Source organism: Sminthopsis crassicaudata, chromosome 3 (assembly GCF_048593235.1).
Source record: "Sminthopsis crassicaudata isolate SCR6 chromosome 3, ASM4859323v1, whole genome shotgun sequence".
In the NCBI taxonomy this organism is placed as follows: Eukaryota; Metazoa; Chordata; class Mammalia; order Dasyuromorphia; family Dasyuridae; genus Sminthopsis; species Sminthopsis crassicaudata.
The window spans coordinates 334,370,876-334,393,497 of NC_133619.1; the positions used below are offsets into that span (position 1 = coordinate 334,370,876).

A 22,622-nucleotide genomic window follows, 5' to 3' on the forward strand; every position below is an offset into this window, starting at 1 on the left:
AAATTGTTTTGCCAGTTCATTACATTACAATAGACTGATACTATAAAATAAATAGAAAAGATAGATAGAAATAGAAAAAATAGAGAGTAGGGAATAGATTAATATCATAAAATAAACAGACAGAAAATAGAGAGTAGGGTTATGAAGGGGAAGAAGCCAGAGTTGAAGACACCTCAGGCTAAACAAATCCATTCATTCAATAGACATTTATTAAGTTCCTACTGGGTGCCAAGAAGTGTTGTAGACAACGGTGGAAATAAACAAAAAGGAATTACTTTCTATTTGGGAAAAACATATGCACATATGAGTAAATACAAAATGAATTCATGTTAAAAAAAATAGTTTAGCAAATTCCCATGATGTCAGAGCACTGGGCAGAGTATTCCAGGTTTGAGCCACTGCTGATGTCTCCCTGGAGTAGAAGTACAGACATCACAACTGCAGGGAGAGGACCACACAGGCCTGGGCAAGTTAAGACAATTAGTCTGAAGAGAGGAGGTGATACTCAGGACAAGTTGGAGGCTCCCTTATAAGTTATCCTGGGACATAGTGAAGCCTGCTAGATCAAGTGTTTATTGCCCTTGCACACACATGCCAGAGAAATATAAGTTGCTTAATATGCATTTATTGAATGAAAGAGAATAGAGTAAAAATAACTTATATTTATGTAGTATTTAATAGTTCCATACTTCTTCATATATATTATCATATTTAGTCTCCTTGAGATCAAACCCAGTCTCATCCTCATGAAAATCTGGGGCTATCTTAAATTGTCACCTTTTTTGTTTTCATATTTGTGAACTACACAGCTTGATCCTGATTAAATAATAATTTATAATTATTGATTAAATGTTGCTTTATTATAATTATTAATAATAATTTTCTACTTCCCAAATAGGTGATTTTAATAGACCTGGTCAATAGGGCACATATTAATATGACCCTTGGGGATGTCGTGGATAGAGTGCTGGGCCGAGAATCAAAAAGTCTTCTCTTGTGAGCTCAAATCTGACCTCAGATACTTACTAGTTCTGTGACCTTGGGCAAAGCACTTAACTCTGTTTGCCTCTTGTTTCCTCATCTGTAAAATGAGAAGGAAATGGCAAACCACAGTATCTTTGCCAAAGAAACCCCAAATGGGAGTCACGAAGAGTCAAATATGACTGTAAAAAAACCAACAACAAAAATCTGAACTATAGGAATATTAATGTTAATAATGCCAATTATGCTGTGCCCTAATACTAATTATGATAAAATATTTATATTTATTATATAAATATAATTCTTTTAAGTTTTCAAAACAGTCATATCTGTTACCTCAGTTTATCCTTATAACACCCCTTTAAGGAGAGTTAAGTAGAAAGACAAGTAGAAAAAATATTTTTATATTTATGACCAAAAGCTATCCCTTCATACAGGTAGAAAAACTAAGTCCTAAGAAGGAGAGGCCAAGATCACAGAACCTGTATAACTTGAGCTAAAACTCAGGTCTCTTAGTACTTTAACTCCCAACCTGGTTCCCTAGCTCAGAAAAGATACGAATATAAAACTTTCAAAGATTTTAGAAATGCTCCAGGGTTAATAAATCTCCCCTATTCATAACAAGGGTATTGGGGATGGGGGGATGGTTAGGAAGGAAAAACTGTTTCTTTCTGTACTAATGAAAATCCTTCCTGAGCCTGCCAGTGCAGAGGGTATTAATGGATGATCATTTGAAGAAGAGACAGACTTGATTTTTTCTAGTTGGCTGGGTTTTAAAGGGCCAATTGGACTATGAAACAGACCAATCCCAGTCAGGGAGAAGGCTTCTAACCTGGAAAGGAAACCCTTGTTTTCTCTCTCCCTCTGACTTTCTCTGTTTCTTTCTTCCTTCTGCCTGCTGAGTTGGGAACTTACGAGATGCCAACTGCTGCCAGCGAGCCAACGGGGATGTCGGATTCGGGTTCTCTAAGGTCACCCCCCATGTTGAAACCAGCCATGACTCCTGAAAAACACCCAAAGAAAAGAGAGGAGCATCATTATGCATTTGACAAACATCTTTCCCCCTTTGCTGCCCGCCCTCTCCCCCCAAATGCAGCGCTTTCTGGATGCCATCCCGTCACCATCCCTACCATCTGCGTGGCTGTAATCAGCCTCTTTTTGAATTTCCCCTAGCAACCTGTGAAGCATCGGCAAGCTACAAAAGGGACCTTTGTTCAGGCTGGGCAATTGTCGGGGGAAAAAGCCCTGGACGGCAACAAAAACACCTTATCTTGGGGCAAACATAATGAGGAATGGTGGTAGGATCTGACAACCAACACAAAGGTCCTGACATTCCACACCGAGTCCCCCTCCCTCCGCCAAGCTGGAAGGATGCCCATCAGAGACAAGGTGCCAAGGCCCAACACAAGGCCCTCATTCATCCGGTGCCCTTTCTGTCCTTGTTGAGATGGATGATACAGGTTTCAAACGTTCTCAGTCTCATGAGTCAACCAAAAGTCAAGATAACGGCGGTTGTTGTTCAGACATGTCTAACTCTTTGTGATCCCACTGGGGGTTTTCCTGGCAAAAATACTAGAGCAGTTTGCCATTCTTCTATAGCTCATTTTATAGATGAGGAAACTGAGGAAAACAGGGTTAAGCGACTTGTCCAGGGACGTACAAAGTAAATGTGTGATGCTGGATTTGAATTTATGAAGATGAGTTTTTTCTGACTCAGGCTCAGTACCTTATCAACTGAACCACTTAGCTACCCTAAAATGGGAGGGAGAGACTAAATCAGGACTTCTTAAATTGGGGCTCATGAACTCTGGAAAAAGGATGAAATTTGTGTGGGGTGAATGGGAAGAACCAGAAGTAATGGGTCTAAATTACAAAGAAGTCTTGATGCTAGGAAGAACTTCCCACCCTATTAGAGCTGTCCAAAAATGAATCCGGCTCCCTTGGGAGGCAACGTGTTCACATTTGTTGAAGCAAAAGCTGAATGATGACCACTATTAGACATGTTATGGGGGGGGGGCTTATTGGGGGATGTGAATCAGACCAGATAGCTTCCAGTGCCCTTTTCCATTCTGAAATTTTCTGATTCTGGGCTCATCTCAAACCATGAATTTAAGGGCAAATTCTAAGTTTTCTCACCATTACCATTCATAAAAAAACACAAAACCAAGAGCAGTTAACTGTTACTTCCCTAGTGTTTTATCTTTATAATATCCCCATGAGAGAGGGAAAGCAGAGCCAGCCTTCGGCCCCAATGATCTTTCTACTATACCCTAATGCTGACGAGGTTCTGATCTGGAGAGTTGGAGCAATGCAAATAAATATGTCTGCCCTCGGAGAGATCGTGACCCAGTTAAGAACATAAAAAATTAGAGACAAGAAGAGCTAAATAAATACAAAGCAGAATAAAATGAAATATCAAAGGAGTACTTCAAAGAGTAAATGCTATAGGACCTAAGAGGAAGGAAAGATTGTGGGCTATGGTCAGAAATGTTTTCCTGGGAAAAAAATGGTAGCATTTGAACTGAACTTTGAAACATAGATAGGAATATGGGTCCTACACATTTTATGGTTTTACAGAGGGGTTTTACTCTCCTCAGGGCAATTCTAATTACAGTAGGTAATACAAGCACACCTCAAAGATATTACAGGTTCTATTCTAGACACACAGTCAAATGAGTATCACAATAAAGCAAGTCATGAAGTTTTTCGTTTCCCAGTGCATATAAAAGGCATGTTTAACTTATGCTATAGTCTATTAAATATGCAATAGTATTATGTCTTAAAATGTATATATCTTAATTAAAATATTTTATTACTAAAAAGTGCTTCAGATGAGTCTTCAGCTAGTGGAGGGTCTTGCCTCAATGTTGATGGCTGCTAACGGATCAGGGTGGTTGTTGCTGAAGATTGGGGGTAGTTAAGATAATTTCTTAAAATGAGACACCAATGATGTTTAGCCACATTAATTAACTCTTCCTTTCATTTGAATTCTTAGAAGTTATCATATTATAGGGTTATTAACTGGTCTAATTTCAATATTGTTGTTTCTCAGGGAAGAAGCCAGGAAGGCTTAGGGAGAGGAAGAGAGATTGGGAACAGCTGACTGGTGACATAGAGTTAAGTTCACTATTTTATATAGGCATGGTTGGTGGCACCCCAAAACAATTACAACAGTAGCATCAAAGATCACTAATAACAAATCACTATAACAGATATGATGATAATGAAAAAGTTTGAAATACGATGAGAATTACCAAATTGTGACCCAAAACCATGATGTAAACTCACACTTTTGGAAAAATGGCATTCAACAGACTTGCTTGACTCAAGGTTGCCACAAGTCTTTAATTTGTAAAAAGCACAACATCTGTGAAGTGTAATAAAATGAAGTATACTTGTACAAGTTTTATTATATCCATGTTAGAAGATGAAGAAACGGAAGATTAGAGATTTCCCCAAGTGGTGAGAAAACAAAGTGGCATTGTACTAGCCTGGGAGCCAGAAAAGTCAGCATTCACAACTTGTCTCAGACACTCAGCAGCTCATCAACTCTATGCAAGTCATTTAACCTCTTTCAGACTCAGTTTCCTCATCTGTAAAATAGGAAAAATAATAATAGCTCCTACCTTCCAAAGGTGAGAATGAAATGAGATGATATATGTAAAGTGTTTTGCAAAACTTAAAGCAATATAGGCCTAGGTATTATTATTACATGTTAGAACTAGATCTGAAAAAGAGATATTTTTCAGTGCTTTGTACAGCACCTGGTACATAGCTTAATAAATGTTTGTTACCTTACCCTTCCCTTTCCCCTCTCATTCCAATTCCAGTTCTCTCTCTACTTCTCCACAAACCAGAAAAAGAAGAGGGCATTCTAGATAGGGGAACAAAATTTAAATGCTCAAGTCATCATTTATATAGTCTATTAAGAATTATTTAGGATAGAGACTTCTGGATTATTGGAAGTGCAGGATTTGTGTAGGAGAGAAGTAAAAGAAAAAGCTGGACAGCCAGGATGACTTAAATGCCAGCAGAGAAAATTTTAATTGGCTATGGGAGAGTGGAGGGATCAATCAATTGATCAATCAAGTATTTATTAAGGGTCTGTGACAAGCCATTGAACTAGGTGTTTGGTGGGAATGAAATTACAAAGAATGAAATGATTTCTGCTCATAAACAACTTAAAATTCTAGTAGGATCATTGCCCTACAAATTACACATAAGGATGTATAATAAAGGTGAAGATTTTCGTGACATAATGAGAATATTATTTTAGGAAGATTACTTTGGTAGCAGTGGATGGATCAGGGAAGTTGTAAAGTGAGACTAGTCTGATAGAAATCAGAATAATAAATAATCCAATCCCATATATGAGGCTAAGGAGAGGAAAAAGTCAAAGAAGATTCCAAGATTTCTAGTCAACATAACAATGTGAATAAAGGAAATAGGAAAGTTTCCAGTTGCAAAGGGACTTTTTCTTTTTTCCAGTAAGGACTGTTTCTTTGATGATAAGAGTATTCAGATACAGTCCAGGCTGTATTTCTGATGTGGCCAGTGTCATTGAGACTCCACCCAGTCACCCTGTGGGCATGTTTGAGAGTCCCAAGTTAACAGGGACTTTAGAATAATAACCTTTCCTCCTTCCCCTATCACTAGGAAAGGGCTATCAGGTAGTTCACAGGTTCAGTGAGATAGAGGAACAGCTGTGGTGATCAGGGTGATGCCTCACCAAAAGCAGGTTTTTCAGTTCATAGCTGCTATCCCTACAATCATTTCAACCCTTGCAGGAGTCTGCTATTATTTCCCATTTTTAAAAAGAATTAAGAACAGAAACTCAGCCGATGTTAAGTCAGTCAATAAGGATTAATCAGCCTACTAGGTACTGAGTTAAGAATTTTAAACTAACATTTTAGACTTAGCTACTAACTTTTCTGACAGATCAGGTATGTGTGACTTTTATGATAGGGAAATTCAAAGGGAATACACTGAAAAGATAATAGATTTAGAACTGGAAAGGGCTTTGGAAGTCAGATCCAAAACCCTCCTTTTACAGATGAGGAAACTGAACCTGGGAGATATTAAGTGTGATATTAATTTAAAAATGGAAACGCAGGAGCCAAGAGAAGCAAAAAAAAAAAAAAAGAAACTAAAAGGTATACAGTGAATTAAAACATTTTTTATTCTACTACATTTTAAAAAATTAAATATAGGGGCAGCTATAATGATATAGTGGATAGAGCACTGGAGTCAGGAGGACCTGAATTCAACTCTAGCCTCAGACACTTTAACACTCATTAGCTGTGTGACCCTCGGCTTGTCACTTAACCCCAAAAGCCTTCCCAAAAAAAATTTAAATTTGAATAACTGAATTAAACACAAACATTTTTAGATAAGTCGTTGCTTCTTTTTTCAAAATTCTAAAGCAACAGATTGTCAACACCCAAAATGTGAACATAGCAAACATCTCTAACCAAAAATTATGTCTTGCCTAGATTCCCTAATAGAGAAAGGGAGAGGATTCAAAGGATATAATAAACTCAGTGATGTGGCAACTTTGGTTGATCTGACTATGTAGCTGACTGACTTTCTGGAAAACAGGGACAATAATACATATTTGGGATCAGAAAGAATATAGTGAGCAATGTGGATGACGAAGAATCCTAAAACCATAGATGAAAAGGAGAATGATCAGTTAGATTTCCATCTCCTAAAGGGATGGCAGTACCACACTGGCAACCGTCACAGCTTCTAATGTAATGTCTTTTATTCTCCAGCCCTGTAGTGCCAAAAGTTCTGAATTAGAGACTTCTTAGGGAGATCTTAGGTTGACAAGAATTGTCCTGGAACTGCTCGAGGAGAGAATGACTAGTCAGTCTCACAAACTAAGGTCATGTGGTGAGCAATACAGCTTCAGTTTATAATTGTAATAACAACAATAATAAAGCAAGGACTGGGAAACTCAACAGTGTCCTGAAAAGCAAAGAATCATTCAGACTAGTTTTGAGGATGGTCAAAAAGGCAGTGTGCTATTTTAAGCTATGTACTTTCATCAAATATAGTTCCCCCGTTTTACAGATTAGCAAACTGAGGCTGAGAATTTAAGTGATTTGCTTAAGATCACAAACATAGTAAGTGTTGAGAGGATTGGAACTCAGGTTTTCTTGACTTCACATACCTTCTAGATAGCTTAATTCAATTTGAGTCAATAAAATTTTATTATACATTTACTATGTGCAAATTTCCTGAAAATGGTTAGTGAGAGAAGATACCAGTTCCTCCAACATAAAAGTTGGAAGTCTTGATCCAGAGATGCGTCAATCAATAATTTATCCTCTAACAATGGCTGAATAGGATTTTTGTTCACAAAATGAGGAAGGTACAGAAGATATGAGATTTTGTTTCTTTTTCTTTCTTTTAAATGGGGGAAGCTTTACTTTTTTGCTATTTTGTTCCATTTTATTATTTACTCTATTCAGAAAAAAGTCCCCTCCCATCTTCCTCAACTGCCAGTACCTCTCTCTCCTGTATTATCTTTTATATACATTTTGCATATATTTCATACATACTTAATAACTAATTATATATGAGCTCTTTGAGGTTTTTAACCTTTGTATTGATACCTTTTGTTTTTATATAACCTTCAACTATCTACCTCTCCCACCTGTCAAGCCAGCCCTTATAAATCATAAAATCACAAAAAGGAAGAAGAAAAAGTTTTCAGCAAAACTTTATCTGACATTATCTCCCACCTCCACAAGGAAAGGAGAGAGGTGACTTTTCTGACTCTCCTCTGGGACCAAGCTTGGTAATTATAATAATTACATGGCATTCAGTTTGTTTGCATTATTGCAGCCTTGCTTCATTTCAGGCAGCACTTTCAAATTCAAGTTTTTGACACAGGCAGGCAAACCATAAAAGACAAAGATACAGGCAAGGAGAAATATGTTACTCTTCCTGGTAGAACTCAATGATATAGAAGAGAAGGGATTACCATAGAAGCAGGTCAGCACCAATCAACCCTTCAAGAGAAAAGCAAGAAGCAATAACCAAGGGAAGCCCAGTTATGGTAGCTCTGAGCTGAGAGTTCTAAACAATATCAGAGAATTTGCTGGACCCACAACAGAGCAGAAAAACGCTGATAACTGCCTTACATGTCCACAGAAAAAAGAAGGCTATATATGCCATGATACCATGAGTCATCTCCCCAGGTAAATGTAGGTAGATTAAATCTCTCTTTTTTCCTCCCTCCCTCCCTGCCTTCCTCCTGTTCTTTCTCCCTCCCTTTCTCTCTCTCTTCTCTCTCTCTCTCCCTTTCTCTCTCCCCTCCCCCCCCAAAAAACCCTCATATATTCAGAAACAAAATTAAAAAACCCTAGAGGGGAGATACTATTAACACTGCAATTATCAGCAACCCCAAGAGATAGGGGTGAAGAAAGAGGTGAAATACATCGCCAGAAACTGGAAGACAATGCAATGACATGAGGAGATGGTATTAGCTAGGTTATTTAAAGAGGAGGAAGTCTACTTAGGAGTCTGGTTCATTCCCTTCGGCAGATTTGGTTGTTTGTAGAGCCAGGGTCAGACCCACACTAGAGCACTAAATCTCAGAAAAATAGTAGGCTGGGATTGTCTGGTCTCTGAGTTCCTCTTATTGGAGTGAGTTTCTGGGTCACTGACCATTAAAAAATCAAAGCAAATGGGAGAAGTGCTAGGAATAGGCAAGCCCTTGATAGTCTTTTTTTTTTTTTTTTTTTTGGATGGTCTATGTCCTACATTCTATGTTTTTCCCTTTTTTAACATTAATATATATTTATGAAATAAACCAAGCATGTATGCCCATACATGTGAAGGAAGAAACTTTAATTATCAGTTCTTTCAGTGGATGCAAATTGTGTCTTCCTTCAGATGTCCTTTATTTAATTTGGATATTTATAATAGTCAACATAACTTATTCATTCATCATTCTTAAAGCAATATTGCTGTTACTTTATGCAATATTCTCTTGGTTCTGTGAATTTCACTCTTCATTATTTCATGCACATCTTTCCTTTTTTTCTAAGAACACTGAGCTCATCCTTTCTTATAGCACAGTAGTATTTCATTAGTATCATATACTGCAACTTGTTCAGCCATTCCCCAACTGACAGGCATCCCTGCAATTTCCAGTTTTTTGCCATCACAATGAGAGTTGCCTTAAATATTTTAGAACATACAGATTCTTTTCCTTTTTTTCTTAGTCATCTTTGGAAATAGACCTAGTAGAAGTATAGTGTATAGGCAATTTAATAATCCTTTGGGCATAATTCCAGATTGCTCTCTAAGATGGTTGGATCAGTTCATAATTCCACTAATAATGAATTAGCGTCTCAGTTTTCCTTCATCCCTCCAATATTTGTTGCTTTCCCCTTCAAACATTGTAGTCAACCTAACAGGTATAAAATGAAATCTTAAGGTTTTTTAAATTTGCATTTCTCTGATTAATAATGATTTAGAGCACTTTCTATATTTATAGCTTTGATATTTTTATATCTCAATTTATGGGTTTGATTTCATGGGAACTATCTGTTCATATCCTTTGACCATTTAATAACTAGAGAATGCCTCATATTGTTATGGATTTGACAAAGTTCTTTGTATATTTTTGGTATGAGATTTTATCTGAGAAACTATCTATAAATTTTTCTCCCCTGATAATCTTTTAAAAGAGGAAGAAGAAAAAAAAAAGAATAAGAACAAGAACAAGAACAAGAAAGGAAGGAAGGAAGGAAGGAAGGAAGGAAGGAAGGAAGGAAGGAAGGAAGGAAGGAAGGAAGGAAGAAAGGAAGGAAGGAAGGAAGGAAGGAAGGAAGGAAGGAAGGAAGAAGGAAGGAAAAAAGGAAAGGGAAGGAAGGAAGGAAGAAGGAAGGAAAAAAGGAAAGGGAAGGAAGGAAGGAAGAAGGAAGGAAAAAAGGAAAGGGAAGGAAGGAAGGAAGAAGGAAGGAAAAAAGGAAAGGGAAGGAAGGAAGGAAGGAAGGAAGGAAGGAAGGAAGGAAGGAAGGAAGGAAGGAAGGAGGGAAGGAGGGAGGAGGAAGGGAAGAAAAGAATTTTTTTAAGGCTGATCTACTCTGTTTAGACCTAGAAAGCAGAAGTAGGGGCCATGAATGAATGTTATAGAGGGGAAATCTTTCAGTCTCGATGGAAAAAAATGCTTAATAATTTCCTCTTCCCATGTCCAAAAGTGAATGTGTTGCCTCAGGATGAAAAAAAAAGCTGTCTCATCACTGAATATCTTGAAATACAGTCTGATTGGCCATAATAATTTTGTCCTTCTTAAGTAATTTTCATTTGAGTCCCACTCTTTGTGACTCTATTTGGAGTTCTCTTGGCGATACTGGAGTCATTTACCATTTCCTTCTCCAGCTGATTATACAGATAAGGAAACTGAGGCAAACAGAGTTAAGTGATTTACCCAAGATCACATACAGTTTCAGGCAGAAGTTGAACTGAGGAACATGAGTCTTTTGGACTCCAGATATCTATTCACTGGGCTACCTAGCTGTCCTGACTATAATAACTACTTTTTTCAAGATTTGTGAAGTGCTTGTCCCCACATCTGGAATACTCCACCCCTTACTTCCAACTCTTAGTTTCCCTGACTGCCCTTTCAAGATTTAGTTCAAATTTCACTATATATATTTCACCCACCCTGCTTTCAAATTATTTTCTATTCTCTCTCTCTCTCTGTCTGTCTCTGTCTCTCTGTCTCTGTCTCTGTCTCTCTGTCTCTCTCTCTGTCTCTCTCTCTGTCTCTCTCTCTCTGTCTCTCTCTCTCTCTGTCTCTCTCTCTCTGTCTCTCTCTGTCTCTCTCTGTCTCTCTCTCTGTCTGTCTGTCTCTCTCTGTCTCTCTCCCCTCTCTCTCTCTCTGTGTCTCTGTCTCTCTCTCTCTGTCTCTCTCCTCTCTCTCTCTCTCTCTCTCTCTCTCTCTCTCTCTCTCTCTCTCTCTCTCTCTCTCCCCTCTTTCTCTCTCTGTGTCTCTCTCTGTCTCTCTCCCCTCTCTCTCTCTCTGTGTCTCTGTGTCTCTGTCTCTCTCTCTGTCTCTGTCTCTCTCTGTCTCTCTGTCTCTCTGTCTCTCTCTCTCTCTCTCTCTCTCTCTCTGCCTCTCTCTCTGTCTCTGTCTCTGTCTCTGTCTCTCTCTGTCTCTGTCTCTCTCTCTCTCTCTCTCTCTCTCTCTCTCTCTCTCTCTCTCTCTCTCTCTCTGCTCTCTCTTTCAGTCTCTCTCTTTCCATATATATAATTTTGATTGTAACTAGTGCTTTACACATTCTTTTTTTTTAAGAGTGTAAGCTCCTTAAGGGCAGGGGACTATTGTCACCTTTGTAATCCAGTGCTTAGCCCTGTACATAGTTCATGTTATTCAGTCATTTTCAGTTGTATCTAACTCTTCATGACCCCATTTGGGGTTTTCTTGACAAAGGTACTGTAGTTTTTGTCATGTCCTTTTCCAGCTCATTTTACAAATGAGGAAACTGAGGTAAACAGGGTTAAGTGACTTACCCAGAGTCACACAGCTAGTGTAATCATCTGAAGCCAGAGTTGAACTCAAGGAGATGAATTTTCCTGACTTCAAGCCCAACATACATTTACTGCACTGCCTACCTATCCACATGGTACAGAGTAAACACAAAATAAATCCTAACTAACTGATAGGCTAGGTAGCGAAGCAGCTGGAGAACTGGGACTGGAATCAGAAAGACTGAATTTCCTGCATTAAAAGTCGGCCTCAGATATTTATTAGCTGTGCGACTCTAAATAAATTACTTTACCTCTGTATCATCTACAAAATAGGAATAATAATAGCATCTGCCTCCCAGAGTTGTTGTGAGCATCAACGCCTTTCATCCTCAAATGAAGATCAAAAGGATCTACTCTAAACATTTAACACAGTTCCTGGTAAATGGTAAAGGCTATATAAATATTAGCTATTAGCTTGTATCGTTACTTCATTTGATCTTCATAACAGCTCTGTGATGGAATCATTCCTGTTTCACAAGCATTCACGAAGCTTCTATAATGTTCCAGGGACTGGGCAGGTGCTAGAGATACAAAAACAAAAATGAAGGAGTCCCTGCCCTCGGGAAGCTTATGTTCTATTATGGGAGATAACATGTGCATGTAGAAATATGTTCAAAATAAATAGGAACCATTTGGAGGGGGTTCCTAGAAGCGGGGAGAGATCAGAAAAGGTTCCCTTTATGTAGAAGGTGGCACTTGAGCTCAGTCTTCAGGGAAATTAAGCATCTAACGAGAAGGATGGAAAGAGGCAAGGAAAATACTTTTGCTAGACATTGGGATCAGACATTAAAATGGAGTAGAGATGGTATATGTATGAGAAGCAGTAAGAAGGGATAATGTATAATAAGTCTAGAAAGGAAAGTCAACTCTGTTGTCAAGGGCTTTAGACATCAAACCAAGGAGTTTTTAATTTAATCCTACAGGTAGTAGGAGTCACTGGAATTTATTAGAGGAGGAAAGAGTGACATAGTTAGATCTGTACTTTAGGAAAACCGCTTTGTCACCTGTAAGGAAGATGGATTGGAGTGGATAGAACTAGAGATACCACCTGGAAGACTTTGCAATAGCCCAGATGATAAGGAGCTGGGTAGGTGTGACAGCAGAAAAGAGAGGATAACTGACAAATTCCCTGAAGGCAGTGAGGGGCTAAGGGTGATACCTAGCTTGCAAACCTAGGTGCCTGCATAGAGGATAGTACCTTCCAAAAATAAGGAAGTTTGAAAAAGGAGTGGGTTTAAATTTAAATTAAAAGATTTATGTTTTATGAGGGGATTTTATTTTAGCAATAGCTGAACCAATTGTGGTACATGATTATAATGGTGTAAGGAATGATGACGGGGGTAGTTTCAGAAAAATCTGGGAAGACTTGCATGAACTGAAGCAAGGTCTAGTCAAGTAACAACAAGGTAGCACAGTGGAAAGAGGACTGGGTCGGGAATCAGGAAAACCTAAATTCAAATCTGGCCTCAGACACTTACTAGCTGTGTGACTCTGGGCAGTTTCCTCATCTGTAAAATGAGCTGGAGAAGGAAAAAAACCAAACTGTTCTAGTATGTTTGCCAAGAAACCCCCAAATAGGCTCACAAAGAGTTGGATATGACTGAAATGAGTGAATAACAACAAAATGAAGTGAGCAGAACCATGAAAACATTGTACACAATAAGAAAAATATTATAATGATAATCAACTATGAAATAGCTACTATCAATATGATCTCAATCAATATGATTCTCAAGGATTCATGAAAAATGCTCCACCTCCAAGAATAAAACTGATGAATTCCAAATGAAGACTGAAACATATTTTTTTAAACTTTATTTTTCTTGGGGTTTTTTTTTTGCAATATGACTAATATGGAAATATGTTTTGCATGACTTCACAAGTATAATGGATATCATATTGCTTGCCTTTTCAATGAGTAGAGGAAGGGCTGAAAGCGAGGACAGAATTTGCAACTCAAAATTTTAAAAATGAAAGCTAAAAATTAAAAAGTTAAGCTTAAGAGAATACTGTTTTGGACATTTTGACCTTGAGATACTTATTGGAACATCTAATTTTAAATATCTAGTGGGGAAAGTTTAAAAAAAAAAAAACTATCCAATGGGAAGAAAAAAAAGGCTAATAGGCAATTTGTGAAAAGTTAAGTGACACCCAGAGTTACATACTATTAAGTGCCTGAGGGAGGATTCAAATCCAATTCATCCTGACTCTAAGCCCAATAACCATGCCATTTTGTTCCTTATTGGGACCCCTGAAGAAGGAATTCAAATATGGGTTGGACTAGATGGCTTCTTAAGAATCTGTCAATTCTGGGATTCAGTGATTTTACAAAGCCCTAAATAATATCTTTTTTTTCAAATTTTTCTTGCTTTTTCTGCAATATGGCTAATATGCAAACATAATTTGTATGATTTCATATGTATAATAAGCCCTGTATTTCTTGCCTTCTCAATGGATGTGGGAGAGGACAGTAGGAGGGAAAGAATTTACTAATGTAAATAAAATAAAATTTAAAACATTTAAATAATATTAGTGCTTCATGTTTAACATACATCGGATTACTTGCTGTCTAAGGGGAAGGAGGTAAGGAAAAGGGAGGGAGAAAAATTTATAACACAAGGTTTTGCTAGGGTGAATGTTGAAAGCTATCTTTGAACAAATTTTGAAAATAAAAAGCTATTATTCAAAAAAAGAATAAACAACCACAACAATATTAGTGCTTGTTTGTTTTGGAATCTTATGCAAAGAGTTTTTCCATCTCTATTTTGGGTCAACTAATTTCTAGTTTTCACTTCACCAGCTACACTCTTTAAGCTTTCCTTTTGTTCTCACTTAGGTATTCTGTCTTTTTTATAGCTTTTAGCTACAACTTAGCTCCCACTACAATAGCACTTACAATTTTTAACAAATATTCATGAAGTTACTTTTTTTTCATTTTCAAGTGTCTAGGAAGAGAAGCACTCCCCTTTCCCACTCCATTTATCGTAGACTACATTTTTAAATAATATTTTCTTTTTTCCAAATACATGCAAAGATAGTTTTCAGCATTAATCTTTGCCAAATCTTGTGTTCTAAATTTTTCTCCCTCCCTTTTTCCCTTCCTTCCCAAGACAGCAAGTAATCCAATATAGGTTAAATATGTGCAATTCTTCTAAGTATATTTCCATATTTGCACCAGAAAAAAATCTTATCAAAGGGTGTGGGGGGGGAAACATGAGAAAGAAAAAAAGCAATCAAACAAACAACAACAAAGATAAAAATACTATGGTTTGATCCACATTCAGTACCCATAGTTTTCTCTCTCTAGAAGCAAATGGTTCTTTCCATCACATATCTATTGGAATTGCCTTGTATCACCTCAGTGTTGAAAAGAGCCAAGTCCGTCACAGCTGATCATCACATAATCTCATTGCTGCTGTATACAATGTTCTCTTGTTTCTACTCACTTCACTTAGCACCAGTTCATGTAAGTCTCTCCAAGCCTTCTGAAATCAGCCTGCTTGTCCACAACTTATTCAACCATTCCCCAACTGATGGGTATCCACTCAATTTGCAGTTCCCTGCCACTATAAAAAGGTCTGCATGGTAGACTATGTTATCGTTGTTATCATTGCTGGTACTTGTCATTATTTTAGACCTGGTTCTTGGAGGAAGTAGAATTAGAATTAAGATAGTTTTCTCATGGCATCCATTCCACCATCTTCACTTTCAAATTCAGCAATGCAACAGGATTGTTGCATTGAAAACAGGGACATGATGAAGGGGGTAGTTTCAGAAAAACCTGGGAAGAAAGTAGGGACAGAATTCAATTCAGCTACTGGGGGCCTGAATTCTGGACCCTCCATTCTGGTCTGTCTGGCTAAAAAATCTGGAAATGGACTTTGCTGTCACACTTCCCGTGGCTTAGTCTCAGTGATGAGTTGCATTACAATTCCTTTCCCTTACACTTTATAATTTGCCTAGAAAATACAATTTCATGATTATCTGACAATGTGCCCTGGAAATATGAAATAGAAGGATTTAACAATCCAGTAATTTAATTGTCCAACAATGCAGTTGTGGGGACAGAGTTTCAAGAACAGACAGAGAAAAATGAAGAGATTTTGTTTGTTTGTTTTAAAACTGATCAGAGAACTCAGAAGGCAGCTGAGGATTCATGGACAGAGCACTGGGCTGGGAATCAGAAAAACCCAAGTTCAAATCTGGTCTCAGACACTAGCTGTGTGACTCTGGCCAACTCACTCAATCTCTGTCTGCCTTAATCCATTGGAGAAGAAAATGGCAAATCCCTATATACCTTGGCTAAGAAAACCTCATGGACAGTATAGTCCAGTGGTCCTCAAACTTTTTAAATAGGGGCCAGTTCACTGTCCCTCAGACTGTGGAAGGGCCGGACTAAAGTAAAAACAAAAGCTCACACTCTGTCTCCGCCCCTCAGCTCATTTGCCATAACATAGTGGGCCACATAAACGTCCTCAGCGGGCAGCATCTGGCCTGCCGTAGTTTGAGAACCCCTGGTATAATCCATGGGGTTACAAACAATCACACACAACTGAACCACAACAATAAGAGAACACATAAAATAAAAGAAATTAATTGAGGTTAAAGAAGCAAAGGACATAGTCATTTAAAAAAAAAGGTCAAAAATAGCAAGCAGCCCATCACCTGGGGAATGACTGAAAAGTTATGCTACATGAATGTGATGGAATTAAGAAATGATGAACAGGGGCATCTAGGTAGCACAGGAATAGAGCACCAGCCCTGAAGTCAGGAGGACCCGAGTTCAAATCTGGTCTCAGACACTTAACACTTCCTAGCTGTGTGACCCTGGGCAAGTCACTTAACCCCAATTGCCTCCGCAAAGAAAAAAGAAATGATAAGCAGGCTGATTTCAGAAAAACTTGGAAAGATTTACATGAATGATGCTGAGTGAAGAGAGTAGAACCAAGAGAACAGTTTACACAGAACAAGATTATGTGATGATCAACTGTGATAGACTTGACTCTTCTGCAATGCTGTGATCCAAGGCAATTCCAATTGACTTGTGATGGAAAGAGCCATCTGCGTTCAGAGAGAGAGCTGTGGAAACTGAATATTTTCACTTTTTGTTGTTATTGTTTGCTTGCTTGTTTGTTTTTTCTTTCTTTCTCATGTTTTTTTCCCTTTTGATCTGATTTTTTTTTTTTGGTTCAGTATGATGAATATGGAATTGCACATATTTAAGCTATCAGATTACTTGCTGTCTTGGGGAGGAGGGAAGAGAAAAGAGAGGGAGAAAAATCTGGAACGCAGGGTTTTGTAAAAGTGAATGCTGAAAACTATCTTTGCATGTATTTGGAAAAATAAAATACTATTTTAAAAAATAGTGGGAGGCAACTGACCTGGACATAAGACTTGAAAACTGAAAAGGAAATTCCAAGTAGTGTGGTAGCTAGAACACTGCTAATTTTGCATTTGGGAAAACTTGAATTCAAATCCTGCCTGAGATTTCCTATAGACGAGACCGTGGGAAATTCCTTATCTATAAAATGAGATAAGATTTGATGTTCTTCTCCTTCCAGCTCTTCTTCTATGATTGTATAATCTCTCTCGAGGAAAGAGTCACTGCTTGGGTATTTAAGGGACTTCAGAAAGAGTAGCTCTGATCTGGACCCTCATCAGTCATTAAGCTCTAAAAAGGCAGTAGTGAACATTGATATTCTTTCAATTGGCATTCAAAGCCCTCTCCCATCTGCTACCATTCTATCTGTCCTTTCTCATTCATTCTATTCCTTCCCACGCCCTCTATGTTCTGGACAAACTGGACTATTTACTGTCTCCTATGCTCTTCCCTTCTTCCTACTATTCCTTATATCCTAAAATGCCTTACTTGTCCCACCTCCAAATCCCATTTCGAATTCCTGCCCAGCCTTTAACGGTCATCTAAAATACCACCTTCTCTACAAAGTCTTTCTCCCAATCCCTGATAATAATTTTCTTTCCCAAACCTTATAATGACTTTTCTGTTCTCCAAGTACAAGAAAGGATGATGGTCATAATAAAGAAACAATCTAGTCACCAAAAGGCTTCAACCATTATATAGTTTTTCAATTAACAAGTATTTCATAAAATTATTCTGTTTTCCCGACTACCTATCTTCCCATACTCATCAAACAAACAAAAAACTTGGGTGGAAAAAAAGTCCTCAATGCATGACTGCAGCCTGCAAAACAAATTCCCACATTAGCCATGTTCAAAAATAGATGTCTCTTTCTGAATTTTAAGTAAATCAATCTACCAAGAGGTGAGTGATATGTTTCATTTTCATTCTTTTGTTCACATGATTTATTATCAAATTGATCAGAGCTCTAAAGTCTCAAAAAGTTGTTTTTCTTTATAAGATTGTTATCACTGTATAAACTCCTTGGTTCTGCTCACTTCCTTCTGCATCTGTTCATAGAGACCTTTTAGTTTCCTTTGAAATTGCCTGTTTCATCATTTCACAACAATATTCCATTTATATTCATATACTACAATTTGTTTAGACATTCTTCAATAAGAGGATACCCATTTTTTTCTAATTTTTGTCTTCCATGAAAAAAACTGCTCTAAATAAATATCTATGTACATTTAGATAAATTTCCTTTTTCTTTGATTTTTTTGGGAGGTTGGAGCAGGTATAGACCTAGTTATGGCTATAACTGGGTCAAGAGACTCAATCATTACAAAATCTGTTTTGTGCAACAATTAGGTGGTACCATTATGGACAGAGCTCTGGACTTGGAAGCAGGAATATTCATCTTCCTGATTTCAAATCAGACCTCTGACACTTCCTAGCTGTGTAATCCTAGGCGAGTCACTTAACCCTGTTTGCCTTAATTTCCTTAACTTCCAGGATCTTTGCCATGAAAAGCCATCAAATGGGGTCACAAAGAGGCTGAAATAACAGAACAACAACAATCTCTGGTGTATTTTTCTTGATGGCTAGAGGACAAACTGTTAAGGGAGAGAACCTATAAATCACAATGGATCCTCAACCTGTGCTCTCAATCCTATACAGGTACCTAGAGTAACATCATGGCCTCTCTCAAAACTGCAGTCCACATTTTTATTGAACTTTCAATGACTCATGTGCAAAAAACTGTCTCCAGGCTTCCTGATTCCATTTTTAATTTTGTTTTGTTTTAAAATAACTATTTCCTTCCATTTTTTTCCCTGACTAATGTTCATACTCAGTCAAGTTTCTTCACTTGTGCTTTCTACAACTACCTGTTCCAAGAAACAGACATTTATCTCATCCAAAGCCCTTTTTTCCCCATCTCAGCTCCTGTTATAATGTATCTCAAAGATTTAGAATTGGAGGAGATCTTTGGGGGCCATCTGGTCTAATTGCCTCATTTTGTTGGTGAGAAAACTGGTTGAATTTAGAAACAGGTCTAATTCATTATCTGGAATCAGGAATACCTGAGTTCAAATCTGTCAATCAGACACTTCCTAGCTGGGTGACCCTGGATAAATCACTTAACCCTGCTTGCCTCAGTTTCCTCATCTGTAAAATGAGTCAGAGAAGGAATTGGCAAACCACTCCAGTATCTCTGCCAATAAAACTCCATATAAGATCATAAAGAGTGAGACACAAGTGAAAGAATGATGGAACAATTTATTAAACACTTCCAGCTCCATTTTATTATTCTTGTCATATGATCTTTATCATGTAAATATGATTTCTCACCTATTACCACTATCTTTCATCACTTTATAGGTTTATGATCATAAGATTGCTTCTTTTTTCTGAGACTCTCCCTATCTTTGTACTTCTTTATACGTTGTACTGCTTTTTTTGTACCTCCCACCATGGAGTCAGGGGTGTTTGGGTTGGGATATAGAGTGCAAAGTATTTAGTAATACAATATAGCAATGCAATATACAGTGCAAAGTAAGTCCCTACTATGTGCCAGAATAGCTAGTTGGTGCTATAATGCACAGAGCACTGGAGTCAGGCGTCTTCCTGATTCATCCTCCTGAGTTCAAATCTGACCTCTGACACAAGTTGTGTGACCTTGGGCAAGTCACCTGTTTTCCTTCAGTTTTCTCCTCTGTAAAATAAGCTGGAAAAGGGAATGGCAAACCATTCCAGTATCTCTGTCCAGAAAACCCTAAATAGGGTCACAAAGAGTCAGACACAACTGAAAAAGACAACTGAAAATAATAGTGAGTGCCAAAGCCTGAGTTAGCTGCTGAAAATGCAAATACAATAAGTGAATCTAAATGACCAGGCCTCCCAAAAGAAAGAATGTATGAAACAATTGATCTAGATCAGGGTTCTCAAACTATGGCCCTCGGGCCAGATGCTGCCGGCTGAGGACGTTTATGTGGCCCACCGAGTTATGGCAAATGGGCTGAGGGGCAGAGACAGTGTGAGCTTTTGTTTTTACTACAGTCCCGCCCTCCCACAGCCTGAGGGACAGTGAACTGGGCCCCATTTAAAAAGTTTGAGGACCACTGATAGACCATTGGAGCTAAGGTCACCTAGTCCGACCCTTCCATTTTACAGATGAAGAAACTGAGACACCCCCCCAAAAATTGGCCCATTGTCACCAAGTGGTAAAGGGAAATATCAAGATATCAATCTAGGTTCTTTAAAAATTCCAACATTCATTTCTCCTGCAGGTGTAAAAATATTTCTATTCAAATAATAAATACTAAATAATCCTGGTGCTCCCTTCTGATGTTCCATCTTCTTGTCTCACATGTCTGGAATATATTTCCTCCTTACCTCAGCCCCATATGGGCTCTCTCAATCTTTAATATGCAGCTTAAGCACTGTCTTTTGCATGAAGCCTTTCCTGATTTCTCCCTAATTTCTAATGCCCCCTCTCTCAACTACCTTGTATTTAACTATTTAGTGTTTAGTTGCATTTATTCATCTTATAATTTATAATTTTATAATTATACTTTATAATGTGTGTATGCATATACATAAACATGTATACAATCTATGTATACAAGTGTGTCTATATATATATGTGTGTGTGTATACACACACACACACACACACACACACACACACACACACACATATATATATATAGGTGTGTAAACATATACTTATGGTTCTCATTAGAATTTAAACTCTTTATGAATAAGGATGATTTTTATATCCCCTGTGCCCTTCACAATACCTGGCACATAGTAGATGTGTAACAGATATGTGTTAATTGAATTACTGATACTTGTATAACATGTCCAAAGATAAAAAGAATATTAATACCTAGGTAAAATTCTGTACAGCCCTGACTCAAATTCTACTGTTTTATTAACAATTAACCTATAAATAATACTGGTTCTGTGCTTGAGGCTGAGTAAATAATTTACCTTTAATTGTGTGTAACTTTTCTGGGCACGCCTTCCTAAAGGGAAGCTTCTTCATCCCCTGCTATATAGGTAGGTTTAGCCTCCTTTGATTAGCTATGTAGCTGAACAGGTTTTGTCTTTAAAACAGGTGAGTGGAGATGGTCCCTCTCTGCTCTGTTAAATGCCCTTTCTGGCTACATTCAGAGGATGAAGATACTGTTCATCCACAGCACAGGTGCCCAGGATTGAACTGAGGAGGAGGAAGGATTTCTCTTTCTTCCTTGCTTTTATAACAAGTTGGAGAAATGAGCTTAGGTGAATGTTTTTATCCTTCTCAGTTTCAGGTGCCTGGGGGATCCCCACTGCACCTGGGAGTTTGAGCTTTAAGGGCAGCAGAGAACTCTGGAAGAGAAATGAAATATAATTTGCCTTGCCTTACAGGCTGCAAGCGCTCTGGTAGTCAGTGTAATGTTTTGTTTTTTGGAACCCAAAGTATTCCAGATAATATAACTGAATGGTACTTTGGAGGTTCCATTTACCTTTTGTATCAAAAATCCCTGGAAGCAGCTGGGTCCAACCTTTTAGGATGCTTTTAATTACTACTTCAAACTTGTGAGGGAATAGGCTCCAAGCTTCCACCTCAGATGGTTTAATTGATTCCCAGAGCACTCCTTACTCAATCTCTCCACCCTACTGAGTCTTCCTTTTCATAAGGGAGAAAGTGTCTTCCTGCTTTGCTTTTACTTCCTTTCCCTTCCATAGTTAAAACAAAGAGTGAAAAAGTCCGTGACTCTGTATACAGTACATTTCTACATGAATTCTCTTTTTCCATCAAAATAAGAAAATCTTCTCCTCTACCTGCTGTTCTTCCCTAGCTCCCTTTCCATTAAAACCCAAAGCTAATATAAAAGTTAAATTGCAGAAAATTGCTTAAGTGTTTCCTTTTGATTACTATAATGGGCTTCTAACTCACAGTCTGGCTTGACAAAAAGGCATGCTTTTCTTTTAGAGTCTGTGTTTTGAGAAATGTGAAAGAAAGCACAACTAGGTTGGATTCCTTCATAAACCCATAGAAGTACTTATAATAGTTCTCTTTGCACAATCAAATTTTCACAGTATTTTTGTGGTTTTGTTGTTGTTGTTCTCACACACAAAGCTAGATCCTCACCTATCCACTCATTCCTATTCTTCCTATAGAATTTTTAACTTATAAGAACCATATCCCAGTAAGGGTTTTTTTTTCCCTAAGTCTCTTAAATATTACCTATGTAATACAATTATTATGAATATCTCAAATTTCTTCCTTTTAACTTAGGGTGGAAATTAGGAAGGATGTATAACTTTTAAAATTCTTATCATCTGAGGGAAGCTAGATGGCTTAGTGCCATCTTAGAGCACTGCTTCTGAAGTCAGGAGGACATGAGTTCAAATTCTGCCTTAGACACTTAACACTTATCTGCTGTGTGACCCTAGACAAGTCTATTAACCCCAAGTCTATTAACCCCATTTTTTCATGCCTCCCCCAAAAAGTATTGCTCTCTTTTGTTTCTATATCACATTCATTTTCAAATTTATTCCCTACTCTATTCTCCAGAGAACCAGCCCTTGGATCCAAGAATTAAAAATGCAAAAATGAAAAGGAGGGGAGGGGAAGCAGCAAAGCAATACTAAACACTAAAACTAAAAACTAAACATATCAACTAAGTCTTATAGTACCCATATCATTCAGCTTTGCAATGCCTGGAGACGTATCTTTT

At 37.8% G+C, this 22,622-nt stretch overlaps 1 protein-coding gene across 5 annotated transcripts in view; it reads right to left on the reverse strand.

The window, feature by feature from the left end:
- SLC12A8 (solute carrier family 12 member 8) overlaps positions 1–22,622 on the reverse strand; it is a 161,108-nt gene that overhangs the window by 36,139 nt on the left and 102,347 nt on the right. For all 5 annotated transcript variants that reach the window (XM_074301455.1, XM_074301456.1, XM_074301452.1 and 2 more), the window contains one exon: positions 1,897–1,984. In XM_074301455.1, coding sequence (XP_074157556.1) covers positions 1,897–1,984 — 88 coding nt within the window. The remainder of the gene's footprint in view (positions 1–1,896; positions 1,985–22,622) is intronic.